Raw genomic sequence first — 23334 nt, forward strand, 5'->3', positions numbered from 1 at the left:
ACAGTTAGGATGCGGGACTGCGAGCTGGCCACAGTCATTTCAGCGTGAGTTCTATCCCCATCCTAGAGGTGACCCACATGGCGTGGCAGACCTCTTCTCACCCACCCGTCGTGCCCCACAGAGGTATACTTCTTCGATCTGCCTGTTCTGCTCCCCACTCTGTCTCTGGTAAATCCTCTCACCACGCCTGCACTTCTGGCTTGTACCCCAGTTCTGTATGAGTAAATAAATAAAACTTAAAAAAGAAAAGAAACCTAAAGCCCCCATGCTTCACATCTTGTCTCTGCTCCCCAGAGGTAGCCAATCTGATAAATTAGTGCTGCTATACTTTCTTCTTTCAAATGAACATTTCCCCCACCACTCACCACCACCACCCCACAGGAAATATTCAACCCTAATAAACAATTCTAGTGGTATAAATTAGACACCATTGCAGGCTAGTCAGAACCTCCTGGAAACTACTAACTCATGCAAATTCAGCAATCAGGTGAATCAGTGAGACCTACACAGTCTCACTCTATCTAAAATTCCCCTCTCTGCCTGTGAGACTTCCATCTCTGGATCAGTCAGAACCAAAATCAAATGGAGATTTGGGGAAAATGATAGCATAGTTTTGCTTCATTTCCTTGAGAATGGAACAAAATATCTGCTGCTTGCTAGCACCTGGTAATTGCAATCTACATAATTCTCCTTCCACCTGGCATTTCTCAAAAAAACAAGCTTGTCGGTGTGCCTGGGGTATATATGTGGTGCCAGGCCTGGCCACTGGCAGGGGAGCGTGCAGTGGTGTCCGTGGCACTGGGACATGTGGCATGTGGGCGCGTGTGAGCTCGGAGACTCACTTTTCTTATCTTTGGCAGAAACCAGCCCCAGCTCACTGACCCAAAGGTGTCGCTAGCTCTTGTGTTGATGTATTATACTTTGCACATGTATTATACTTTGGCAACAGGCCACCTTGAAAGGGACAGCGTGTCCCAGTAAACATTTAGCAGCTGGTTGACATCTCTGAAGTTGTGCTGCAGACTAATTAGCTGTGGTTGCTGCGCTTTAGTGGGATCAGAGCATTATTATTTTTTTTTTTTGTAGCTGTTTTTTCTGAAAAAATTTTTTATTACAACAGTTTATTTTTTACATCGTTTTGAGCATTTTCCCATCTCAGTTGTAATCCCCGTCGACTTCCCATCACCATTTCACCCCTGTGCCATCACCACAGTCCCGTGTACCTCCCCTCCTCCCGCCCTCCACCCCTCACCCCTTTCTATTCCCCACCCCCATGAAATGTCTCTGGTATATAGTTGTTCTTTTTTCCTTTTTTTTTTTTTTTTTTTTTACCCCCGAGGACCAGAGCATTTTAAGCTTGAACTGGTTTGGTGCATCATTACATCTCTGGTTTCTGACCTCATGCCACCATATAGGTGTATCTGTTCATTTCACTTAGAGAGTTTATTTTGTGTCAAACACCGACACACCTTAGAGCAACACCGAAGAGCACACATACAACAGCTATGCTTCTGATGATTAACTCTGACTTTCAAAAGGCCATAAGGCAAGAGGTGATAAGACCAATGACATTCATGTTTTTCTTTTGTTTTGTTTTTTGCACAGGCTGGAGGCAGGGGTTGAGAGGATTCACCACAGACAGAGTGGGGAGCAGAACAGGCAAATTTGTAACTGGTGGCTAAAGTCAAAAGAATGTTAGTGTTGGTGCCCCTTGGAGGGGTTGCTGGAAAGACTAGATAGCCCCAGGGAAAATGTTAAAAAAGTATCACATTTTGGGGTGGGGGTTAGTAAGAAATATAAGTGATTGCAGAAAGGAACAGATTGAATCAGTCTTCAGAAAACAAGGTTTTTTGATCTTCAGCAACTTGGAGTCAGTAGGCTTTGGTCCCAGTGGTGTTCCAGAAGCCCCAGAGGCTTCCACCAGCCAACCTCAGAGAGAAGTTCAGAGGTTTTGCAATTAGCTGAGCAACTGCAACTGCTCCCAGTTTCAGCCTGGCAGAGAAGGTGAAGACCCAGGGCTGGTGCCTCGCTGACCTGTGAGTGTGGCCATTTGCCAGGTCATTCAGTGGCTGTACCTGCTGTTTTGAGTGTCACTTGTCTGGGGCTGTGCTGGGGCATCCTGGCAGCTCATGGAACGTCTCCTGCTGTGTCTTCTGCTGTCCTCACAAGTCGGAATCTGGCCTGGAGCCTGGCCACCGAGTGTTCTCAGTGAGGAAGATGCCATCTTTGGACATGTGGCCTAGTGTTCAGGAGAGGAGATCTACATCCTCAGTGGTGGGAAGGTGCCATTTTAGCTGCTTTTGTTTAGGACTGAAAAAACATTGGACACAGTTTGGGTGAGGTAAGGGCCATTTTTGATCCCAGTCACTTTGTTTTTCCTCGGTTTGTTACATAAATCCTATGATTGTGCTCTGAGCCAGAGTCAGCTTGTAACTGTGTGTTCAGATGAAGAACAGAGAGTGACTGGTAAACCAGCTATGTCCTTGGCCAGTTTTAATGCCTCTTGCTGCCCTGTATCAGATTCACTGAAATTCACTGTTGAGGGAAGAAGAGGGGAAGACAGGAGAGGTCTGCTATGCTATGTGTAGGTTATCTCTGATCATTCAGACTGTAGAGGCGATAGTGCTGAATCTTAACCCTTAGGCCTCCAGGGATGCCCATTATTCATGTTTAATATCACCAGCATCCTCCTATTTACTTATTTATATGATAAATATGAATGAGTAGCATTGAGTCTAAATAATGCCAAACCAACTAATTGAAACAGGAAAAAACCTAAAAAGCTGGGATTCTTTTAATTTCATTACAAAAACTCAGTAAACTATATTTGTATGTCATGGATTTGATTATCCTGTATACCTTTCCTGCATCTATTAATCAATAGTTTATTCTGAGCTATGTACAGATGTATTATGTGTACATCTGCATTTGTTTGCAATTTCCTCATCCATGTCTCACCCATGCAATAACGGGGATATTTTCCCCACACTACTTATATTCAAGCCACCACATGTACAATAGAAATATTAGCTGTGACTAAAATCTTGATAAGATGCCTGAAAAACATAACTTTCTTCAAATAAATGAAAAAGTCCTTACCAAAGTGCCCAAACCTTTTAAGTCATCAGGGGCTATGATATTTAGGAATTACAAGAGTGGGATTAAGGTTCCAGAACAAAACCAGATTCTAGGGTTTAGTGCTGAAGTGGTGAAAATTCACCCTGACTTTTGGCCATTCATTTCAATGAAAGTCTAAAGCCATGAACTGACTTTGGATTTGCAAAGAAATATCTACATCAGAAAACAAAGGCCCACTGAAATAATGCTCTGACTATAATGCACCCAACTTCCTAAAGCACGTGTTGTATAACAAAGTTTATTCATGAGAAGATGATGCTTGTCATGACTAGAGACTTTAACATCTCATTGTAGACATAATAATTGAAACATAACTTACTAGGACCAGTGTATTTTAGCAGTCATTTGATGTCTTCCAATCTGACACATCCCATTGAAAAATATCTTGATAAAGACCCCAAATGAGAGTTGCAGCAAACTATAAACAAAGTGGAATGCATTCATTTCCCTACATGGATTCACTAGAATCCTTCATTTTGCTGTTGAAGTTGTGATTAGAAAGGCTACATATCTTGGCAGAAGTATAATTAACTGAATGAATGGGGTAGCTCTGGAAGATCTTTCACTCTCTGATGATGGGTCGGGTGTGCTCCCGTTTAGGGGAGAAGCATAGACTCTGTTATATAGTAAGACATAGTCAAATCCTGTGATTCATGGCATAACATTTGAGACTGTTTTCTTTAAACTTCTGTTAGCACCATCTAATGGTAAAAGCTGGAACTTTCATGAAACTGAAATAATGCTAGTTTTTGGTTTGCTGCATAGACCATAGTAGTGGGCTTCACGATTAATGCCACAGGACTATAGATACTAGTTTTTTTTTTAACTTATTATTATTATATTTCAGATCATGTGTCAAACACTTTACATAAATATTTTTTAAACTTCTATAACCATCTCTGGGTTAGTTATTGTCATGTCAAGAATCTCCAGACTTTCAACTAAATGAAGCAAGTCTGTAGGTCTCAAGTACTATATTATACCTTTTAAAATGAGCTTGATTCATTTTATTGGCTGTTAAGACTGTCTTATGAAAATGAAAATAAGAAAGCCTGACACCTGCATCTAATGAGATACTGAACTTGTGTATCCATTCTTTTACTATTATTATATATTATTATTTCATCAAATAAAATATTCCCTATAATTTCTTATTTTTCATTATATTTACTTATATGATGGTAAGTGAATTTGCTGTAGGCGAAAGATAGTTTGTGCTGGTTTAGGTTTGTCTTAATCCTTGGGTAGAAGTCCCATAAAGGATGGACCTGGGAGTCAGAAGTTCCTGGCCCTCTCCCCCATGAGGCCCTCTCCTCTGTTTCCTGTGACCTCTTTTCTTAGGTTTCTCCTTCCAAACCCAGCTCCTCAAACCATCTCTCACTAATTAGGCAAAATAGGAGTTTTAGCTGAACAAACAACACACTGGTCTTATGTCCCTGCTGGAGGGACTGCAGCTGTACAAGTCTCCAGCCTCAGGTCTGGATGTCCGGCATGGCAGTGATCACCTCAGGCCACTGGGCATCACCGAGAATTAATTGTCTTGGCTTTCGAAGCTGCCCTTCTAACCTTCATGGGAGGGTTCTTAGAATTCATGGATCGTGCTGCCAGTTGGCTTATAAAGTACCACCTAGAAAAAGAAAGTAGAACCAAATTATGCTTGTTGGGAAATATATGATTTCAGGGAAATGAATGGTTCTCAGAAATGGTTATCAGAATGAGTCTAAAATGGCACTTCTGCTGTTGGGACCGAGCGAACTTGGTATCTGTGAATCCCTCTTGGCCACTTAAAAGCCCAATGTCCTGGAGCAAGTTTCTTACCTTCTGTGTCTCAGTTTTCTGTCTTCAGTGTAGGGATGATGATGACGGTCTCCTAGGATTGCTGAGATGGCAGAATGAGTTAATATAGTTAAAGAACTTGGAACAGTGGTCCAAGTCTACCTATAGCAAATGTTATGTGTTATGATTGTGGTTTTGAAAGTATTTCTGCATATAGTCACTGACAATTATTAATTACTACTTTTATGTGGTTTGGTGAGACCCAAATATTTCAGGATTCACTAACCTGAGTATAAAGTAGCATCTTACCGTGATCACAAAATATTACATTGCTTCCATCTATATTCTCTCCAGACTCTTTCATCTCAAACTGGTATGCATCACTTTGGGGTCATCCAGCAACAAGCTTCTAATTTCTATCAGACCCTATTCTTGTGTGGTAGCAAATATATTTATTGATCTCTGGTTGATCTGGAAGGAAATATCTATAACTTATCTGTACACAGAATTTTAAAAAACCAGGAAAATGCCGTAACTTTTGGTATAAAGGACAAATAAAGGGAAAGCACTTTATAATATAACAATTTGTAATCCCTTATATAAATACTTTGGCATAATGACACCATTGGGTATAATGAAATAGTTCAGTGCTCCCACTTATATTTCGAATTACCATGAATGTGACAGCTCTAAATTCATATTGGTGCACTTGTATTATAGAGAAACTAAGATTCCATAGGTCACATTGCTGTTGGTGGTGCGCCTTTGCAAACTGGTGAGTAACTGTAGAGAAAGTTGCAAACAAAACAGGCTTCCCTTGCTTGACTATAAAAATTCAGTCCTGGACGATTTCAATGCATATTAAACTAGATAAAGTGCTTAGAGTTTCTCTGTAAAACAGAGTCAAGCTCTAGTTCAAATAATTACCAGCTGACTTTTCATCCACAGTAATACCTGGTGACACATTTAAATGTGATATGGAATGAAGAATCATCAGTTGTCGGGCTCAAGGTGCAGGCGAATCAAAGTAGTGACAGCCTTTGTGTGTGCACGCAGGGCAGAGAAATGGATGTCTGACTCCTCAAACAGTTGTTGGATTTTATACCTGATCAGTGCGTTTCAAATAAACATCAGCTTTATCTTACACAAGGCAGAAATCTAGCATTTATGACCCTGATCCAGGACACTTCAGGAGCACACTTAATCATTGTAATGTCCTCAGACATTCCCTTTGTCTTGGAGACATAGCCTCTGCCCGTGAACACTGTGCTCTCAAACTCAGCACTGTGTCCATCTTCTGCTCAGATGCCCTGTGGCCATCTGCTGTCAATGGGGGGCTCCCTGTCTCACCCCCCACCACAGGCGCTCAGCCTGGGGACCCCCAGTAGCAGAGGTTACTGCTGCAGTGCTCCTACATGTCTGCAGAGATGCCCGGCCAGGGGCAGGGATACTCAAGTTCATGCTGTGCCTGCTTCTGCTCTGGCTGTGCTGAATCCATAGCCCATTGCACCTCTCACCCAGGCTGGATGCACGTCCCTGGGTGTTTTCCCGTCTGAATAAGTCAATAGCAAGTTAATGTTTCACTGCAATATTCAAAATGCTTTTTGTAGTTATAGAATTTTTCTATAGCATATAATGGTATACACTCAAACTTTCAAGATTATTTGAAAAAAGAATACTGATTTTTTTGGCATAGAAGAACTGGGGTGTACTTCAGAAGGGTGGCAGGAGTGGGGGAAAGAGAAAGCTAGAGGAGTCACCAGAGACAGAGTGGGGAGCAGAACAGGTGAATCCACTGAAACACACTGCTGAGGGGAGCAGAGGGAGATGGGGGGCGGGGGGGAGGGTCTGCTATGCCATGTGGGTCCACTCGCTGGCCGGGGATAGAACTTGTGCCGCTGTGGCTGGCGATTGCTTGATAGTGCTGAGACTTTAACCCCTATGCACCAGGAAAGTCTCCCCTGCCAGTTTTTAAGTGCCATGTTAGCTTCTGACTTAAAACCTGTTGTGCAAGAGCAGCTAAGGGAGATACCAGCAATGCACTAAAAGCTGCTAAAATCTATTTCATGTCCTATTATTGCTGGGTTTCTCTGGCCATCCACCTCAGTTTTTTTCTCTGGCAGAGATTCTACTGCTTAGGCCTCACCACAGTCAAGTTCATGTATCGTGAACTCCTGGTCGACTAGGGATTAGCTTCACACTCCAACTACATGACACTGGTAAAGAATTACCAGAGCACATTCTTGTTATCTCTCAGTGACCAGAGAAGAACATGACAACCGAAGGTCTTTTCATTTTTTTATGACAGAAGTTGTGAAGTTGATGCTCATTATTATTGAGTCTCACAACTAGACATCCAGTAACTTCTCCTAAATACAATATGAAAATAAGACTGTACTTATCTTTTAAATATAAAGCTGAACCTCTTTATGTACTTATGTACCAAATATTGTAAAAGCAGGAGAGGGTTTTTTTTTTTTTTTTTTGCGTCAGAGAGCATTCACGAGAAAAAGAGGAAGACTGTGGTTAAGTAAACTGGTTCTGCCTAGTTTATCTTTTTCAGTTCAGTGTTTGGTAATGTTTCTTTTCTAGATTCCTTCTCTCAGTCTTGTGTAGGTCAGTCAACAGCCAATTTTAGAAGTGCTTGTGTCATTTAAGGGAAAGAACTTTAAACTGTATTCATAGCAGGCTATAAAAAGCAAAGATACCTCCTGCCAAGTGATATTTAAAATTTTCCAGTTACATGATTTATTGGTAAACCCACATGTGGTTGTACCACAAGCAAAAGGAACAACGCTTCAGGTGTACTCTGCATTTTTAATTAGGGAAACTACCTGTCAGAGAGATTTTAATTGCTCATTTGCTGTGCATAAGCCATTGAATCAACATTTTAAGCCATTTGTGGGTGAAAAGCTTTTAATTATACAGAATATGACTGATGGGGATTAGCAAAACTGAAAAAAAAATGAATCCTATAATATTATAATCATGTTGAAAATTTCTAGCCTAAGACATGTGTTCCAATATCCATCAAGCTTCTGGGACTGTGGGTGCTGTGACTTAATAAATAGAAGTCAGATTGGGGGGAGGAGGTGAAATGGAAAGAAATGCTGAGAAACAGCAGTGTTCTCTGGGAACTCAACAGCAACAGCAAGCTGGAGGCCAGGTGAGGCCTTTGAAAGCGCAATGCTGGAAACCATCTGAGAGAGCATGGTGGCCACAAACTTCACTTTTTACTCTGCATCCATGAAATTGAATGAACACTTTTGAGTTCAACTTTCCTCCCAAGAGAAACTCTATGTGCTGTTTCTCTCCTCTGGTTTTGCTTGGCTGCTGGTCCCTCCTCTCCCCACCTCCACTTCCTTTCCAGGGGAGCACCCTAGCAACCAACTCAAGCAGAAGGACTTGGCTACAGGGGAGTGAGCTGGGCATGGCAGAGGACCTAGGAGAAAACAGGCCCATAGGAAAGCAAATTGATCATACTGTTGTGTTAAACAGGTACACAAATGAATGAAAACACCCCTCTCCAACGTGTCTGACTCGAGAGTCAGCCTGAAAGGTACCTCAATAATTTAGTTGTAAATTTTTGGAGCAAGAGAAGACAAAAATGGAGGGAATTTCCATACACAGTACAATTTCTACCAGTGTTTTGGAAGTACAAAAGATAAGAGATGTACAAAGAAAATTTGAAGAATACTCTAAGGAAAATAATCATTGCTGTTTAATGGCTTGCCCTAAATTCTACTTAAAGAACAGAAAGTTTAACTTGAAAGTTTAGAATATGAACAGGAGTAGGAAAAGGTTGAAAATTTTATCATTATATTTATCATTGACGTCTTTACAGAACAATTATTTAGCATTTCATTTATGAATGCCCCTCCACCTCTTTGACACAATCAATAGTTTCTTTAACTATTTGCAAACTATCAAATTAGTCAAATATACACAGCAATTGGCTTATATGATATAAATAACTATGATTGGGAACTGAGACAACTGTTCCAAACTCTTGCCAGTGTCTTGCCCCTAAATCTTTTCTGACATATTTTTATGTTTTTGCCATTTCTGGCATTTGGATCTCTGACCCCCTTTAGATTTCATTTTGGCAGTTGATTCCAATCTCTGCATGTTCTGTATTTTTATATGACTTGAAGTCCAGTATTATAAAATTATTGATTTTTAAATATGTGCTTGGATCACATATAATACCTTTACTTTTAAATAAGATAGAGGTAGATAAGTGCATTAACAGTAATAGGTACATCTTATTATGCCAATAATGCAGGGTTAAAATTAGAAATTGAGTTGGTATGTGAAGTTGCCATTAAAAGAGAGATGTTAGACCTGGTTTCATTTATAATAGGGACAATGACCTCCAATGTTGGGGTCTTACATTTAAATTGGGATTGACTTCACTATACTTAGAATCACAGTTACACGTTTCCAATAAGCCATTAATTATTCTGATGTAAATTATATCAATAATATCTCATCCTTTACTCCAGAAAATGTTTCTGAGAAAAAAGTTTAATATTAATGAAGGGATTAACTTATTTTCACAATGGGTGGGCTTAGACAGCTATTCTGTTATTATATTTGTTGCACTCTGTGTATTAATATTTGTTGGTGGTTGTGTTTCAAATTATTATTAATGATGCTCATTAATTTATACCAAATTATTCATCTTTGTTCTTGCTAAAGTAGTCAAGCATTTTTTCCCCATTCTTTTCCTCCTGGAAAATTCATGCAGAATAGCATCAAAGCAAAATTAAGCTGCCATAAAGTAATAAAACAATCTTCCATGCTGTTTGGTCATCACAGTGAAATCATAGGGCAAGAAAATTGAAGAAGTGGTCTAGACATAGCTTTTATTACCAAGGAAAATGAGCAGAATCTAAGGTTCTTAAGTTGTCATGGTCAAAACAAAGAGCAGACCAGGGGGAAAATTGTTTTTGTAGAATTGTATGACTTTGACACTTCTACTAAAAACAAGTAGAAGAGAGCACTTACGGCGTGCATTTACTGAGTGTTCAATAAGCATTTGATTGATTGGCTAGTTGGGAGAAACTATACAATGACTCTCCCTTTAAAGCATATTGCTAAGTCATTGATCTGGCCATTTTTATGGGTCAAATTGTGTCTTCACTTACATCAGGACACGGACTGCATCTCATTCCCTATTACAAAGTACAGGTTATTTTTGCCAAAGAAAATACCATATAGAAGTACTATGCTGTTTTTATTTGGAGTTTGATGCACCCTTATATAGTTACACATATGAAAGATATTCTGAATCTATAGAAAATAATAGTGTCAAAGCCTGTAGGTAATAATTTAACACTGTCAGTTCTTTTTGGAAGCGATTTTGAGCTCACTGTTTTATGGGTGATACTATATAGTAATCATGTTTTTATGTGCTTGGTGTATCTTTTTTTTCCAAAAATAATCTTTGAGCAATGTCCCCTAATATCAAAGTAAAAACTTGTTAAGGAATTGATGTATCTAAAGTATAATAGATACTTAAATGACATCACTTAAGTTCAAATGTTGATCAAAAAGTGTTCAAGTGGTTTTGTCTCTGTGTCATGAATTTGTTGACTAAGACCTAGTTCTATCTAAATTTGTGTTGGTTATTTGCGAAGTCTTCTCTTAAACAAATACAGCTTAAAAATTGCAGTACCAGATTCCCCATCGTCTTAGCCTTTATACATTATGCCTTACAATAAGCAAAACAAGCAGGAAATCAATTGCTTTGTTGGGACATAACACTGCTGAATTTGAAGAAAGCTAATGGAAACAGTGTGTTCAGGCTACTTACAATAAAGATGTATTTTATTTTAGGCCACATATTTGTGCTTATCCACATACTTCCTGCTCTGGTCTGATGAGACTACTGTCAAATGTCACATGTTTAAGAATCACATAAAAGAGGATTTAGCAGATCAGACTTTATCTTATGGTCAGCAGTGCTGAGAACTCCTTAGTGTTGAATAAATTCAAAAGGGATAATATTTTAGTTTGGTTTTGACATGTCTAAAGTTATAAATGGGTTTTCTAGGTTCCAGAGGATTATTCTATATTACTAGTAGTAGATTTTGGACATATTCTCAAGTGTTTTTATGTGCCAAGTGCTGTACCTAACACTTTAAAGGAATGTTCAGTCAGTACACATGTGAGCTATGTTCTTATTATGACTATTCTCGATTTCCTGAGATACTGACCTTGCAAACTTTAAGGAATTGGTTCATGGTCACACATATCATAGAAATCTATCAATAGCTAGAATTGGGATTTTTAAAATATTTTTGAGAAAAAAATTGTTTAGCAACTATATGATAACGTGCTGGACAAGTTAGAACATGCGTCTTCATTACTTTCACCCATATCTTTAAAGGTCACACTTAGTTTACTTGGTGATACAAATGATGTCCTTGTAGACAACAGGATTTTCCTTAGCTGTCTGCCAGCTCTCTCTTCCATAGTTTCTTGCACTTACTGCTGGGGGGTGGGGTGGCTTGCTGATAGCAGGTGTCTTGGATTTGGAAAGCTCTTCGTGGGCAGCCCGGTCATCTTTTGTAGTTCTTTTCTGCCCTCTCACTGGAGCTGTTAGTATTGTTACAGAGTCCTGAGTGTTCATGGCAGCCCTCTAACAAGCATTATATAGAAGTTGGGAAGAAGGACACCTTCCCCATGCTACATTTCCCTCTTAAGTCTCCAGTAACATAGTTACACTCTACAAATCTCATTAAACTACTCAGGACATGGCTTTCACATTTATTTTTTAATATTATAATTTCAGTGCCCCTTTTCTTCGAATCATGTACATGTTTTTAGCAAATAAGAAAAAGCTGGGGTCAGTTTTAGGCAGACATTTATTGAGTGCTTGCAATCTGTACCTAGCACTAGATATGCAGCAGAATAAAAATCTCTTAGCAATGTGCCCTCATTGTAGCTGGACCTCTTTGAGGCTCCTGTGTTCTAAGAAAGTATTTGGGGATATAAATCACCTTTTCATCTCTTCAGCAGTACAAAAGGGGAAGGAACACATCCCAAGGTAGAGGGTCCTTTTTCTTGCCCTTCCAAGATGCTCCCTGGCCTCCAGGAAGAGGGTCTCTCCAGAGAACATCCACAGGGCCCACCTGTCCCCTGATGCCGGCCAGACATCAGAGCATAAGAGGAGAGACAGTTGGAAAGGCTATTTCCTGGCAACTTCCCGCAGGACTCTGGGTAGGAAGTGGCTGTGCTCCGCCCCCTAACGCCACTGCCATGCACCGTAGTTTTGCCCATCGTTAAGACTGAAGATCATCTCTCTCCTGGGTAGAGGAAAGAAGAGCTTCCATTTTGTTCATTCTGGGGATCTTCGCCACTTATAATTTTTCCTTATATCCACCCTTACCCTTGATAAAGTCTTTACTTTAATAGTCTTGACTAATAGGCATTTCTATTACATCTTGACTGTTTCCTTGCATTTGCTCCCAGAGTTTTTATAGATCATTTCCTGACTGTGGACTTGAGTTTACATATTTTTTATTTATATTTGCTTTGTGTGTAAATACTGCAAGTATTTGCATGCCTTTTATACCAGAAGGCTAAGGACCAAGATTTGTAAATATCTTCAGGCAGGAAAAACAGTGACTGCATCCACAAACGATATTTATTTACACTGCTAATCTCAGCCCTAATTATTAATTATTTAAGGCTTTTTAACTTCATTGAAAGTTTTAAAATAAGAAAACATTATCTAAGTTTAGTTTCCTAACATGAGATGGAGGACAATACACAAACATTTATAAATAGAATTATACTTTTCTATTTATTAGACTTGGGCAAATCATTAAAAAAAATAATACAAATCTGGCAGCTAATCTTTACTAGTACAGATGTTTTCAGAATGTTTAGTTTATGCCCATGATGTATATAATTATATGCCACATAGGAGGGAAAGAGTAAATAACTAAATAAAATACTTTTATTAAGATGGAATACTATTTTTTTCTCTAACTGTATATTGGCTTAGCCTCCCCAGACCATTTCATTGCTAGTACAAACTGAGCACTTCTTCTGTATCAGTGATGCGGGAAGTTCAGAAAATTCATGAGGAATCATTCTAGGTTCTACAAAACTACTTGGCAGTATCACATACCCACTAAGCATTAGTTGGTTAAGAATCAAAATGAGGCGCAGCAGGTTAAAGCACAGCACTAAGAAGCTAAAGCCACTTCCGCATGAGTTCGATCCCCTTCTGCCTGGGAGGTGACCACATGGTGCTGCAGACCTCTCCTGACCCACCCGCTGCTGCGGTCAGCAGTGTTTTTTTTTCAGTCGGCCTGTTCTGCTCCCCACTCTGTCTCTGGTGAGTCCTCTCACCGCCCTTGCACCTCAGGCCTGTGCCTCAGTTCTGCATGCATAAATAAATAAATCTTAAAAAAAATCAAAATGAATTGAAAAAGAAAACAGATTTTGTGGTTCTGATTAATCTTATTTTCATAAAACTACATAGTCAGGAGGCTTTCAGTACCTGGTCAATTAGATATTAAAAATGCAAGAAAATAGTCTGCAAGCATACTTGTCAAGTTGTTTTTACTCTGGGTGGAGGGGTCAAGTTGAAGGTTCCAGGCGCCTTAAAATAAGCCAAGGGCAGTCCATCTATAAAAGTCTGTATGATAGATCACACCTGGGCCTGCTATCCATTCGCCCTCACATGTGGGGTTGAACCCTAAGCATGCAGGATAGGCTTTCCATTTTTAATTACTTTCTGAAAAGGTCTAATAAATAGGCATTGAATTACAAGGCTGTAAGGAAGACTATTTGTATCATAAAAGACTGCATCAAGTTCCTTCCAAAAACAACCTAGTTCTGAAATTGAAGGGAGAAGGGAGTGGAATGTTAAAGCAAGTGGATTGAATCAGGCTATTGAGAGAGTCTGTGATAGATATGACAGATGAAAGATTTTACCAGTGACTACTAAAAAGCCTTTACTTTGTTCAGTAAGAACCTAAGGAAGCCAAGCCTTCTACATGTTTGTAAAAGCTCCATAAGATGTAGTTGCAGGTTTTTAAGCTGGTAATGAAACTTATTTTCAACTTTTTAATACAATCAAAAGAAACGGAAGTGGTTTTATCAATAGATATCATGGGATATCTAGTTATAGAGTTTTCTTTCTAGTGGAAAGAAGTAATCTCAAGCTTAGAGAATGGAAAGGAGAGTAAATACACAAACACATATACACATAGAAATGCAGTCTTACATCTATAGATGCTCTTATGCGTATGTGTTCATAGCAGTTTGTGTATCTGTATATTGATTGATCTACCCATATCTTTATACCTCACATGAGAAGGTAAAAATTAGAAGTATAGAATGTATTAATTTATATACATATTAACAGTATGTGATGTATACAACATTCCTGCATATATATGTATCAGTTTGTCCATATGTATGTGTGTCTATCTGTGTTTCTACACACTGTTCGACAGTTGCTTTATTCAATATTAAATTATGTTGTTTAAACACATTTTCAAGGATTAATTTGATTAATTAATTTGATTCCTTCAACTACACATTATAGGCTCCTTTATACTTTAAATAAGCCAGAAAAGATGACATAACATTCTTTATTCTTTTAACACAGTTGCTGGCTATTTCTTTACCATTAGGACAAAATAATACATCTAGCTTCTTCACAGTCAGTTCTTCTTGGGCTTCAAATCAGTGCTGTGTTCCTGGCATCGAGGGCAGAGAGGGCTGAGACCCAACCACAGTTCCTCCAGAGGCAAAGAAAACCATGATTCAGCCCTTCTGGACAACCCTAAAATATTAGTCTACTTACTATAGAAAGAGCACATTTTCTTACTGTAAATTTAAAGGATTATATAAACACTCTTTTTAAGTTGAGCTGCTGAAGAGTTTACCTGAATGACTCTTCATTTCTCACCTCCAGAAATGAGCAGTGTGAATATTTCTTTGATTATGATGTATTAGAACTTTATTAATAGGGAGGCCTCACAAATAAGCTATCGTTTTTTGCGAAAGATCATACTGTGCTAAATAATGAGATATGGGAATACAGTGAACAGCTTGACTTCTGCTGACTTTTACTTAAGAGTGTGAAGTGTTTAAAATTAGACTATGTTAGTTTTGATGAAGCGTGCACAAGGGGGCATAATTGAAAGGCTTTGTTCCAGTTTGAGAGCTAGACAAATTGTGTAATTTTAAAATAAAGCATTGTGACCTGGTAGTAAGGAAACAACAAATCTTGTGTGCTGTGGGAGAGAGTGGAAATTTGGGGCAACCTTGGTGGAAGGCAATTGAGGAACAGTTCTCACATGGAAACTACATTTATCCAATAGTCTCACTCACACATATCTAGTAGTGTTTGCCTCAGGCAGCCTGGTCAGAATGCACCTGTTCATTATAGTATTTTGGAGATAAGAAAAGAAAAATAGTGTAAGAATAATCTAAATACCAGCAGGGCAACAGTTAAATTAAATGTATGTTCACCTAACGGAGCACCTTAAACCATTAAGAAGTATTAGGTAATTCTGTACTGCTGATATGGAAGGACTCTGGAATGTATCAGTAGGGAAATAAACCAGATTCAGATCGTCATGTGGTTTATTTTGGATAATTATGAAACCAGAAATATCTGTATTACAGGTTTCTGTTGGTTGGCACAGCAGGCCTCTCCTGTCTCGCCCACTGCTCCCCTAAGCAGTGTATTTCAGCACATCTGCCTGTCTTACTCCTTGTTATCTCTTGTGAATCCTCTCATCCTTCCCCAACCCCTCTGGCCTATACCCCATTTCTTCTATCCCCCCAATTTTTTTTTGCAAATATTTATATAGATTTAAGTTGTTTCATTGTTATAACAAATTTATATTGAAGAATAGTATGCATCCTACCCATTGTACTTGTCTAGATTTTAAGTATCAAAATAAGTAAGCATTGATTTTGGCAGGGGGGAGTCCTAGGAAGTGGTTGCTTTTGATAGTTTCTGTATCATTTGATTTTTCTAAACATGTATGTGCATGTCAGTCTACTTTTAAAATTGTAAGTAAATGTTCTGCACTAAGTTTTCATCACTGGTCTTGAATGTTTTTTAAGACAATGTTTTACAAAATAATAAAGCAATATTGCTGAACTCACTGAGGCATGAGAAACTAGCCTACAATGATTGTATTGCCAGGAAATCAGTTCAAGTTGTTTAGGTAATATTCTCTCTGCAAAGGAAAGTGAGCTCCTGCAGCGCTCATCCCCTTACTGCGAGTGCATCTCTTAGTTGCCTGAAGAATAGATCCACTTGGTTCAGGACACATGGAGTCATCATATCTCTCTCCCTTTCTGAGCAAGAAAATTTGAAATCAGTTATTACAATCGTAGCCTGGGTCCACAGACAAACTACCAAGCAGAGGCCTCTCTGAGCATGCATTTATTCTTAATGGATCAGACTTTGATTCAGAATGGGGAGAAAATGTGTTGCCTATTTCCCGTGGATTCCGCCGTTTAACACAGCCGTCTCTATTTGGGAAGAAATTCCAAAAGAAACAATAAATGGACTAGCTTCTGCTCCTTTGAATTTTTGCAGAATTGCGACTTCTGGTGAGCCCCTCTGTGTGTCTGGATCAGAACATACAATTAAAGCTGAGTGCTTCGCGTCACCCTTTAAAAGCTGTGAAGCCTCGAACGTGGAAACCATGGGACTGGAGCCGTGAACAACTGTAAGCTAATCATTTTGAATTGTTATATCCAGCATGTATTTTAGGAGACAGCTAACAACAGAAAAGTGCCAAACAGGCCTAGGGAATTTTACATGTTTGAATTATGAGGTTCTGTTATATAAATTCACAGTGATTTTTTTTTCTTAATAAAGGATGCCATCATTGATTTTCTTCTAGACTAATTTAAACCTCTCCTGCCATAGAATAAACATTTGGAGGAAATAGGATTCTTATCTAGGAAGTTGCATTAATGGAAATTGAATTTAAAACCTTGACAATGTGAAACTGTAAAATTTTAACATCCATTTAATGTTCAAATGACATTGTCTTAGTCTGTAAGTATGGCTGAATGTGTTTGCTTTTATTTTTCCTAGTTATTTCTTTTAATGGCTTCAAGGATTTAAGAAAGCTACTTCAGGGACCAAGTTATCCAGGTGACCTCTAGGAAAAACAATTATCCAATACACAAATGATTTCCCCTCATCTAATAACATCATGATTAAGTAACATTTCCATTTCCATTGTTAATATTATTTATTGAAGAATCTTATACATCTTATACTTCTCTAGACTTCAAAAATAGAAATAGCCTAAGCTTTTCACTGAAACTTAGACTACTTAATTATTAGAAATGTAGTAAAGGAAAATAATTATACATTTAGTATCATATGTACATATATACATTTGAATTACATATACATATATAATGAAAGTATATTTGGTTAATCATATTTGGTTAAACATGAAGTTAATATTACTTTATTTTATGTATAAAATATTTTCTTAATACCTCACCACTTCAATGGATCCTTAATTGAATTAATTCGTCATCTGTCGTGAAGGTTTTTAGATAGGAACTAACACATGGGAAGAATATTTTGGCACATTTTTTTTATAACAAATCCATTATTGGAAAACTTAATATCTTTTCTTGTAGAAAAAAAATAGAGCAAAGTTTACTGAAGGCAGAACCAAAAATTTTCAGACGTTTCATCATTCCCTAAACTCTAATTTATATCACTTTGTTGCAATGGTAACATACATCACTAAATTTTTAAATCTTTACCCTAATTTTAGGTACTATTATCGTGCCTTTTTTTCCACTTGAAAAAAATCTTTTGATGAAATCTGCCACAGTGGGGAAATCTTCCCGCTTGATTTCTTTTCTCTGTACTTGCCTCTCCCCTGGTATTGATGCTTGTAAGCAGCAAAATTACTTAAGAACCGCCCCCCCCCCCAATGAAAGCTGAGGTCTGACAAAGGAAGATGGAGTGTACAAAGCTTTGCTGCAGGTTACAAGGTACATACTCAGTCCAAGGAAAGAAGCCATCTATGTTGTTTTATGTTTTAGGAATCAAACAGCTGCCCTTGCTCCATGGGAATCAGTCTTTAGAGCGGAAGATCTATCTGTGATTCTTAAAGCCTATGTTTTGGTAACATCTTTGACCCCTTTGCGAGCATTCATTCATTCGACTGGCACAGTTTGGAGTCCACCGAGGAGAAAACGCTTCACTGTCAAGGTAAAAGTTCCACACTAGCTGTTTCATACGATGAGTATGTAAGATGAGGAAAGTGAACAGGCTGCCTTCTTGATAATCAAATTCCATTGAACAAAGATTCCTTCATTTTGTTGCTGCAAACAGAGACTTTTATTTAATAGATACAGATTCAAGAATGAATTAGAAACATTACTATACTAGGGATACTAGGGATCATAAAGTCTATGTCTTTTTTTTTCTCAATTCATTTTAATTCAATTCTTTGACCCGTTACTAAACCAGTTCTCACTTGCATTTATTAGTCTATTTGCTTCATTCTTAGGGTGTGTTTGTGCTATTTCAACACTGAACATGGAATATTTGCTGAGTGAAAAAGCGAAACACTAAAGAGTGCCTGGCAGTCTCAGCCACAACTAAAAGGATGAAAAGGGAATTTTCGGGGGACATCTTAAAAATAACCCAAAACTTGCCCCCCTGGTGGCGCAGCGGGTTAAAGCACCGCACTAAGAAACTACAGCCACTTCCGCATGAGTTAGATCCCGCCTGCCCCGGAGGAGACCACATGGCGAGGCAGACCTCTCCTGACCCGCCTGCTGCTCCCCTCAGCAGTGTACTTCGTTGATCTGCCTGTTCTGCACCCTGCTCTGTCTCTGGTGAATCCTCTCACCCTCCGCATCTCTGGCCTGTACCCCAGTTCTGTACGGATAAATAAATCTTTAAAAAAAAAAAAACCCAAAAGTTTAGCTAGAAAAAGTAAAATCTAGTCTCTGAACAATTATTTCTGTAACAAAAAATTCCCTTCACGAACAAATACAGTATGATTCCAGTTAAAGATGAATCTAAACTAATCAGTCACAGAAGTAAAGATTAGAATGGCACTTAACTAGGGTTGTGTGAGGCATAAATAGGGAGTTAGTTGGTGAGAGGGTTCTTGTTCCAGTTTTGCAAGATGAGTAAGTCCTAGAGATTGACTGTACAGTACAGTGCTTAAAACGGTAGATCTTAACTGTGCTTATCAATCAAGGCAATAACAAACAAACAAACATAAAGGCCATAGAAAACTTTTGGAGGGGGATAAATATATTTATGATCTGATAGTGGTGATGATTTCACAGGTGTATACTTATCTCAAAACTCATCAAGTTGTATACATTAAACATTACAGCTTTCGTAACTCAATCATACACTGAAGAAGTGATTTTTTTTTTAAAAAAAGAACATACAAGTGCCTTTCATAATTTCAAGAGATTCAAAAGTGACTGAACTTCATGTTGCGAAGACTTTATCTTCAATAAATGCATTTTAAATTCTGGAAAGTATTCCAATGGTGAAAACATCCTAAACGATCCATTTAAATATCATCAATTAAGATATGAATCAGCATGATAAAGATGCAGGTGTTACATTGCCTAGTAAAACAGAGAGCTGACATTTTAGCGAAAAGTAATTGATGACTTAGGTATTTTTTTTTTAAGATTTATTTAGTTATTCATACAGAACTGGGGCACAAGTCAGAGGTGCAGGGGCGGTGAGAGGATTCACCAGAGACAAAGCAGGGAGCAGAACAGACAGATCAACAAAGTACACTGCTGAGGGGAGCAGCAGAGAAACAGAAGAGGTCTGCTGTGCTATGTGGGTCACCTCCGGGGTGGGGATCGAACTCACACTGAAGTGGCTATGGCCAGCTTGTAGTGCTGCATCCTAACCCATTGAGCCACCATGGAGGGCCCATGACTTAGGTCTTAAGAGTGCTTTTTTTAAAAAAAAAAAATATGTAATAGTTTATTTTTACATCATTTTGTGCATTTTTCCATCTTATTTGCAATCCCCTTGGGCTTCCCATCAAGGGGTGCTTTAAAAAAAAAAAAAGAAAATCATTTAACTATGCAAGCTATTCATGGTCAATATATGTGGTTTTAATTAATCATGACAAAGTGGAATAGAGTTTGATTCGTCTCTCATGTTAATTCCTACAAGTTGTGGTGATTATTTTTATTTCCCTAAATATCTTTCATTACTCCCTATTTTCCCATTTTATCATGTTGGGTTATATGGAACTGCCAATATTTAGTCATTGCAAAAACCCTGCAATTTCTGATATTCAACCTAATAGCTGACACTCAGTTATAGCGAGATAAAAGAGTTATATTCCTTGCTCCATGTCATGTGGCACCAAATGACACTGAAAAAAACCTTCTTATGCATTTCTCTCAAGGAAAAGTAAAGGAGGAGGCATCCTCTCCATTAGAACCTACCATGTTGGGATTGGAGAGAGAATAGGGTACGCCAGGAGGGAAAGCCAAGGGGATGTAGCTTGTTTATCTTGACATGAGGAAGAGAGTCAGCAGCCTGAATTCTGGGCCTGGCTTTCTCATCCTTCACCCAGAAGGAACACAGGATTGTGCTAGGGGAGAGACAGGAGGATCACAGACGTCCTTTCCCCACCTTGTCCAAACCAGTTCCAGAAAGATTTCTGAGGTAGGCGGACTCTATTTTTTTAGCATTTGCTTTTGCTTTTGTTGTTGTTGAGTTCATGCTTCAGTCTGATTTCACCTATTCTATTTCACCATCTTGACAGGAAGCAAAGTCCTTGGTATTCCAAGTAATTTTTAGTCGCCTTTTTTTCTTTTCCACAAGCTCTTCTTTAATTTTTTTTAAAGATGTTTATTTATGCATACAGAACTGGGCTACAGGCCAGAGGTGCAGGAGTAATGAGAGGATTCACCAGAGACAGAGTAGGGAACAGAGCAGGCAGATCTATGAAGTACTTTGCTGATTGGAGCAGCAGGCTGGTCAAGAGAGGTCTTCTACACCATGTAGATCACCTCTGGGGCTGGGGATCAAACTCACACTGAGGCAGCTGCAGCTAGGTTGCAGTGCTGTGCTCTAACCCATTATGCCATCAGAGAGGGCCTAGTTGCTCTTTTTCAAGTACCACTTCCCCAAACCAAGTAACATTGTGGACTTTCTGTGATGTTTTTTATGTATTTCCTGAAGATACATCATGAGTAAGGAAGCGCTTTGTGATTTGGGGTTATTTTAAATTTCATACCTTGTTTACTATTCTGTTGCTTAGTCATACCTCTGCACGTCTACAGGATGGTGGTTGCGAGCTGCAGTTATGGTACAGGAAAAATGCAGCCCTTGTCATCTTCCTTTTCTCCTTGGCTTTTGTCTTTTCAAGATCTTGCCTGATAATTTTGGACAATGCTGTTATCTGTTCTGAAAGGGAGGGAGTACAGCTTTCCTGGGTTAATGTGTCTAAGAGTGATTATTTCCTTACAAGGTCAAAGTTATACATTATGCTACAGATTGATTTTAGAAAACAAGGGAATATTTACTCCCTTCTGAACTGTTTATTGTTTCAATTAAAACAAACATATTGTACTTATCTGTTAAATCACTCAGCCTCCAAAGCACTGCTTCCTCCTGATTCCTATTCAGGGTCAAAAAAATACAGATGCTGTTTCAATGCCAGGGTGGGGAACAAGACCCAACCCCATTTTAATAACTAACTGCATGCTATCGAAGTGTATTAAACCTTGTTCTTATGTTCCATAAAGTGTATGTGTGTGTGTTTACTGAGTTCTGAATTTAAAGGTTAAATTACTTAGTTAAATCAGTAGTGATTTATGCACTGTGCAGAGAGGCAAGCCCACTAAACTAGTTATCAGTGGCCATTTATAGAACATTCTGGCAGCTAAAGGAGGTATGAAAGTAATAACAGATATAACTATGAGCTCATTTATTTCCAATTAGGTCTGCTGCTGAGATACTTTATCTACTAAAGCTTTGGGGAGAGTTGAAAAATATCAAGAAATGCAAATTTGAGAAATAATGGAACATAGAAGCTTTGTAAACTAGATTTTCCTAAAGTTGTCTTCTATACAATAAAAATATTTTAAGGGCTTCCCTGATGACCTAGCGGTTTAGTCTCAACACTGTCACTGCTACAGCCTGAATTCTATCCCCAGACCCAGAGGTGACCCACATGGCACAGCAGACCTTTCCTATTTTGCCCACTGCTCCCCTCAGCAGTGTACTTCATCAGTCTGCCTGTTATGCTTCCTACTATGTCTCTGGTGAATCCTATTAGCACCAACCCCCACATCTCTGACCAATACCCCAATTCATCTACACATAAATAAATTAAACTATTAAAATATTTTAAAATCTAAGTGATAGATGTTTCCAAAGATGTTCAAATTTAAAAGAGAGGGAATAAAGTTAACAGCAAATGCAATATTTACTTATTATATCATTTGACTTTTAAAACAATCATTTTACTGCTGTTAAAGCACTGTTATTTTCTTGGTGAATATAATGAATCCAATTTTAGGTAGTATTTTATTCAAAATTTTCTTCCCATTAAAGACTCTCAATTTAATTCTAAGATACTTTTAGTTATATCTTTGAATATAGGAATCATAGTCTTCTTTGGCTGTTGTAAATATAACTTTTGTCAAATCTGCCCATACTGTGTTCATACACAGAGCATATCGATCAAATGCAAGAAATGTCATAAATTTAAATGTGGTTCTGAGGTAAAAAGTCACAAGTCTTCATCTACTGTCAATCACTGAATAAGAAGTTATTCAGCAGAGAGAAACTCTCATCTGTAACTTGTTTCTGACATCTCGAGATTGTTTCTTTCAGTGATCTTAGCTGACTTATTTTGATGAAAACATTTTGTGGGAGTGATTTGTGACTTCTGGCAGGAAGACCTGTCAAAAGTCCTATTTTGTCCAGTTGAGACATAACTTAAATGAAACCATTGTTTGACCAGCCATCTAAGATTTGCAAAGATTCTTTTATTGATATTAGGTATTTCCAAAGTTAGGTGAAGGTGCCTCCTGGCATGTCATCAAATCTTGATAACTGTGTCTTGGATTGAATTCAATCAAAAACCATTTTTTAAATGTTAACCATATGAAGCAAACAGCCAAGTCTATTTACACCCAAATTGTTCATATTCAACCCCTGTATTTTTCAGTCATCTTCCAGGGGCATCCACTGAATACAATAGACAGATATCAGAATCAGAATTTCTAGAAAGAGCCACTGGAAGAGAAAGGAGATTTAGGGAGTGTTGCAGTCTTTCCTAAGTCAGTATCTGTGAGACACACCCAAGCTACATGAAAATCCAAGCTAAAGTGATCTCCTGCCCACCTGTGACTCTAAGTCAACTCTCTTCCACCTGT

General features: G+C 38.4%; 1 protein-coding gene across 2 annotated transcripts in view; it reads left to right on the forward strand.

The window, feature by feature from the left end:
- CPED1 (cadherin-like and PC-esterase domain containing 1) overlaps positions 1-23334 on the forward strand; it is a 248922-nt gene that overhangs the window by 75077 nt on the left and 150511 nt on the right. For both annotated transcript variants that reach the window (XM_004677169.2, XM_012720742.1), the window contains exons 5-6: positions 16502-16634; positions 17986-18154. In XM_004677169.2, coding sequence (XP_004677226.1) covers positions 16502-16634; positions 17986-18154 — 302 coding nt within the window. The remainder of the gene's footprint in view (positions 1-16501; positions 16635-17985; positions 18155-23334) is intronic.

This window comes from Condylura cristata, unplaced genomic scaffold (genome assembly GCF_000260355.1).
Source record: "Condylura cristata isolate star-nosed mole 26May11 unplaced genomic scaffold, ConCri1.0 scaffold00005, whole genome shotgun sequence".
NCBI lineage: Eukaryota > Metazoa > Chordata > Mammalia > Eulipotyphla > Talpidae > Condylura > Condylura cristata.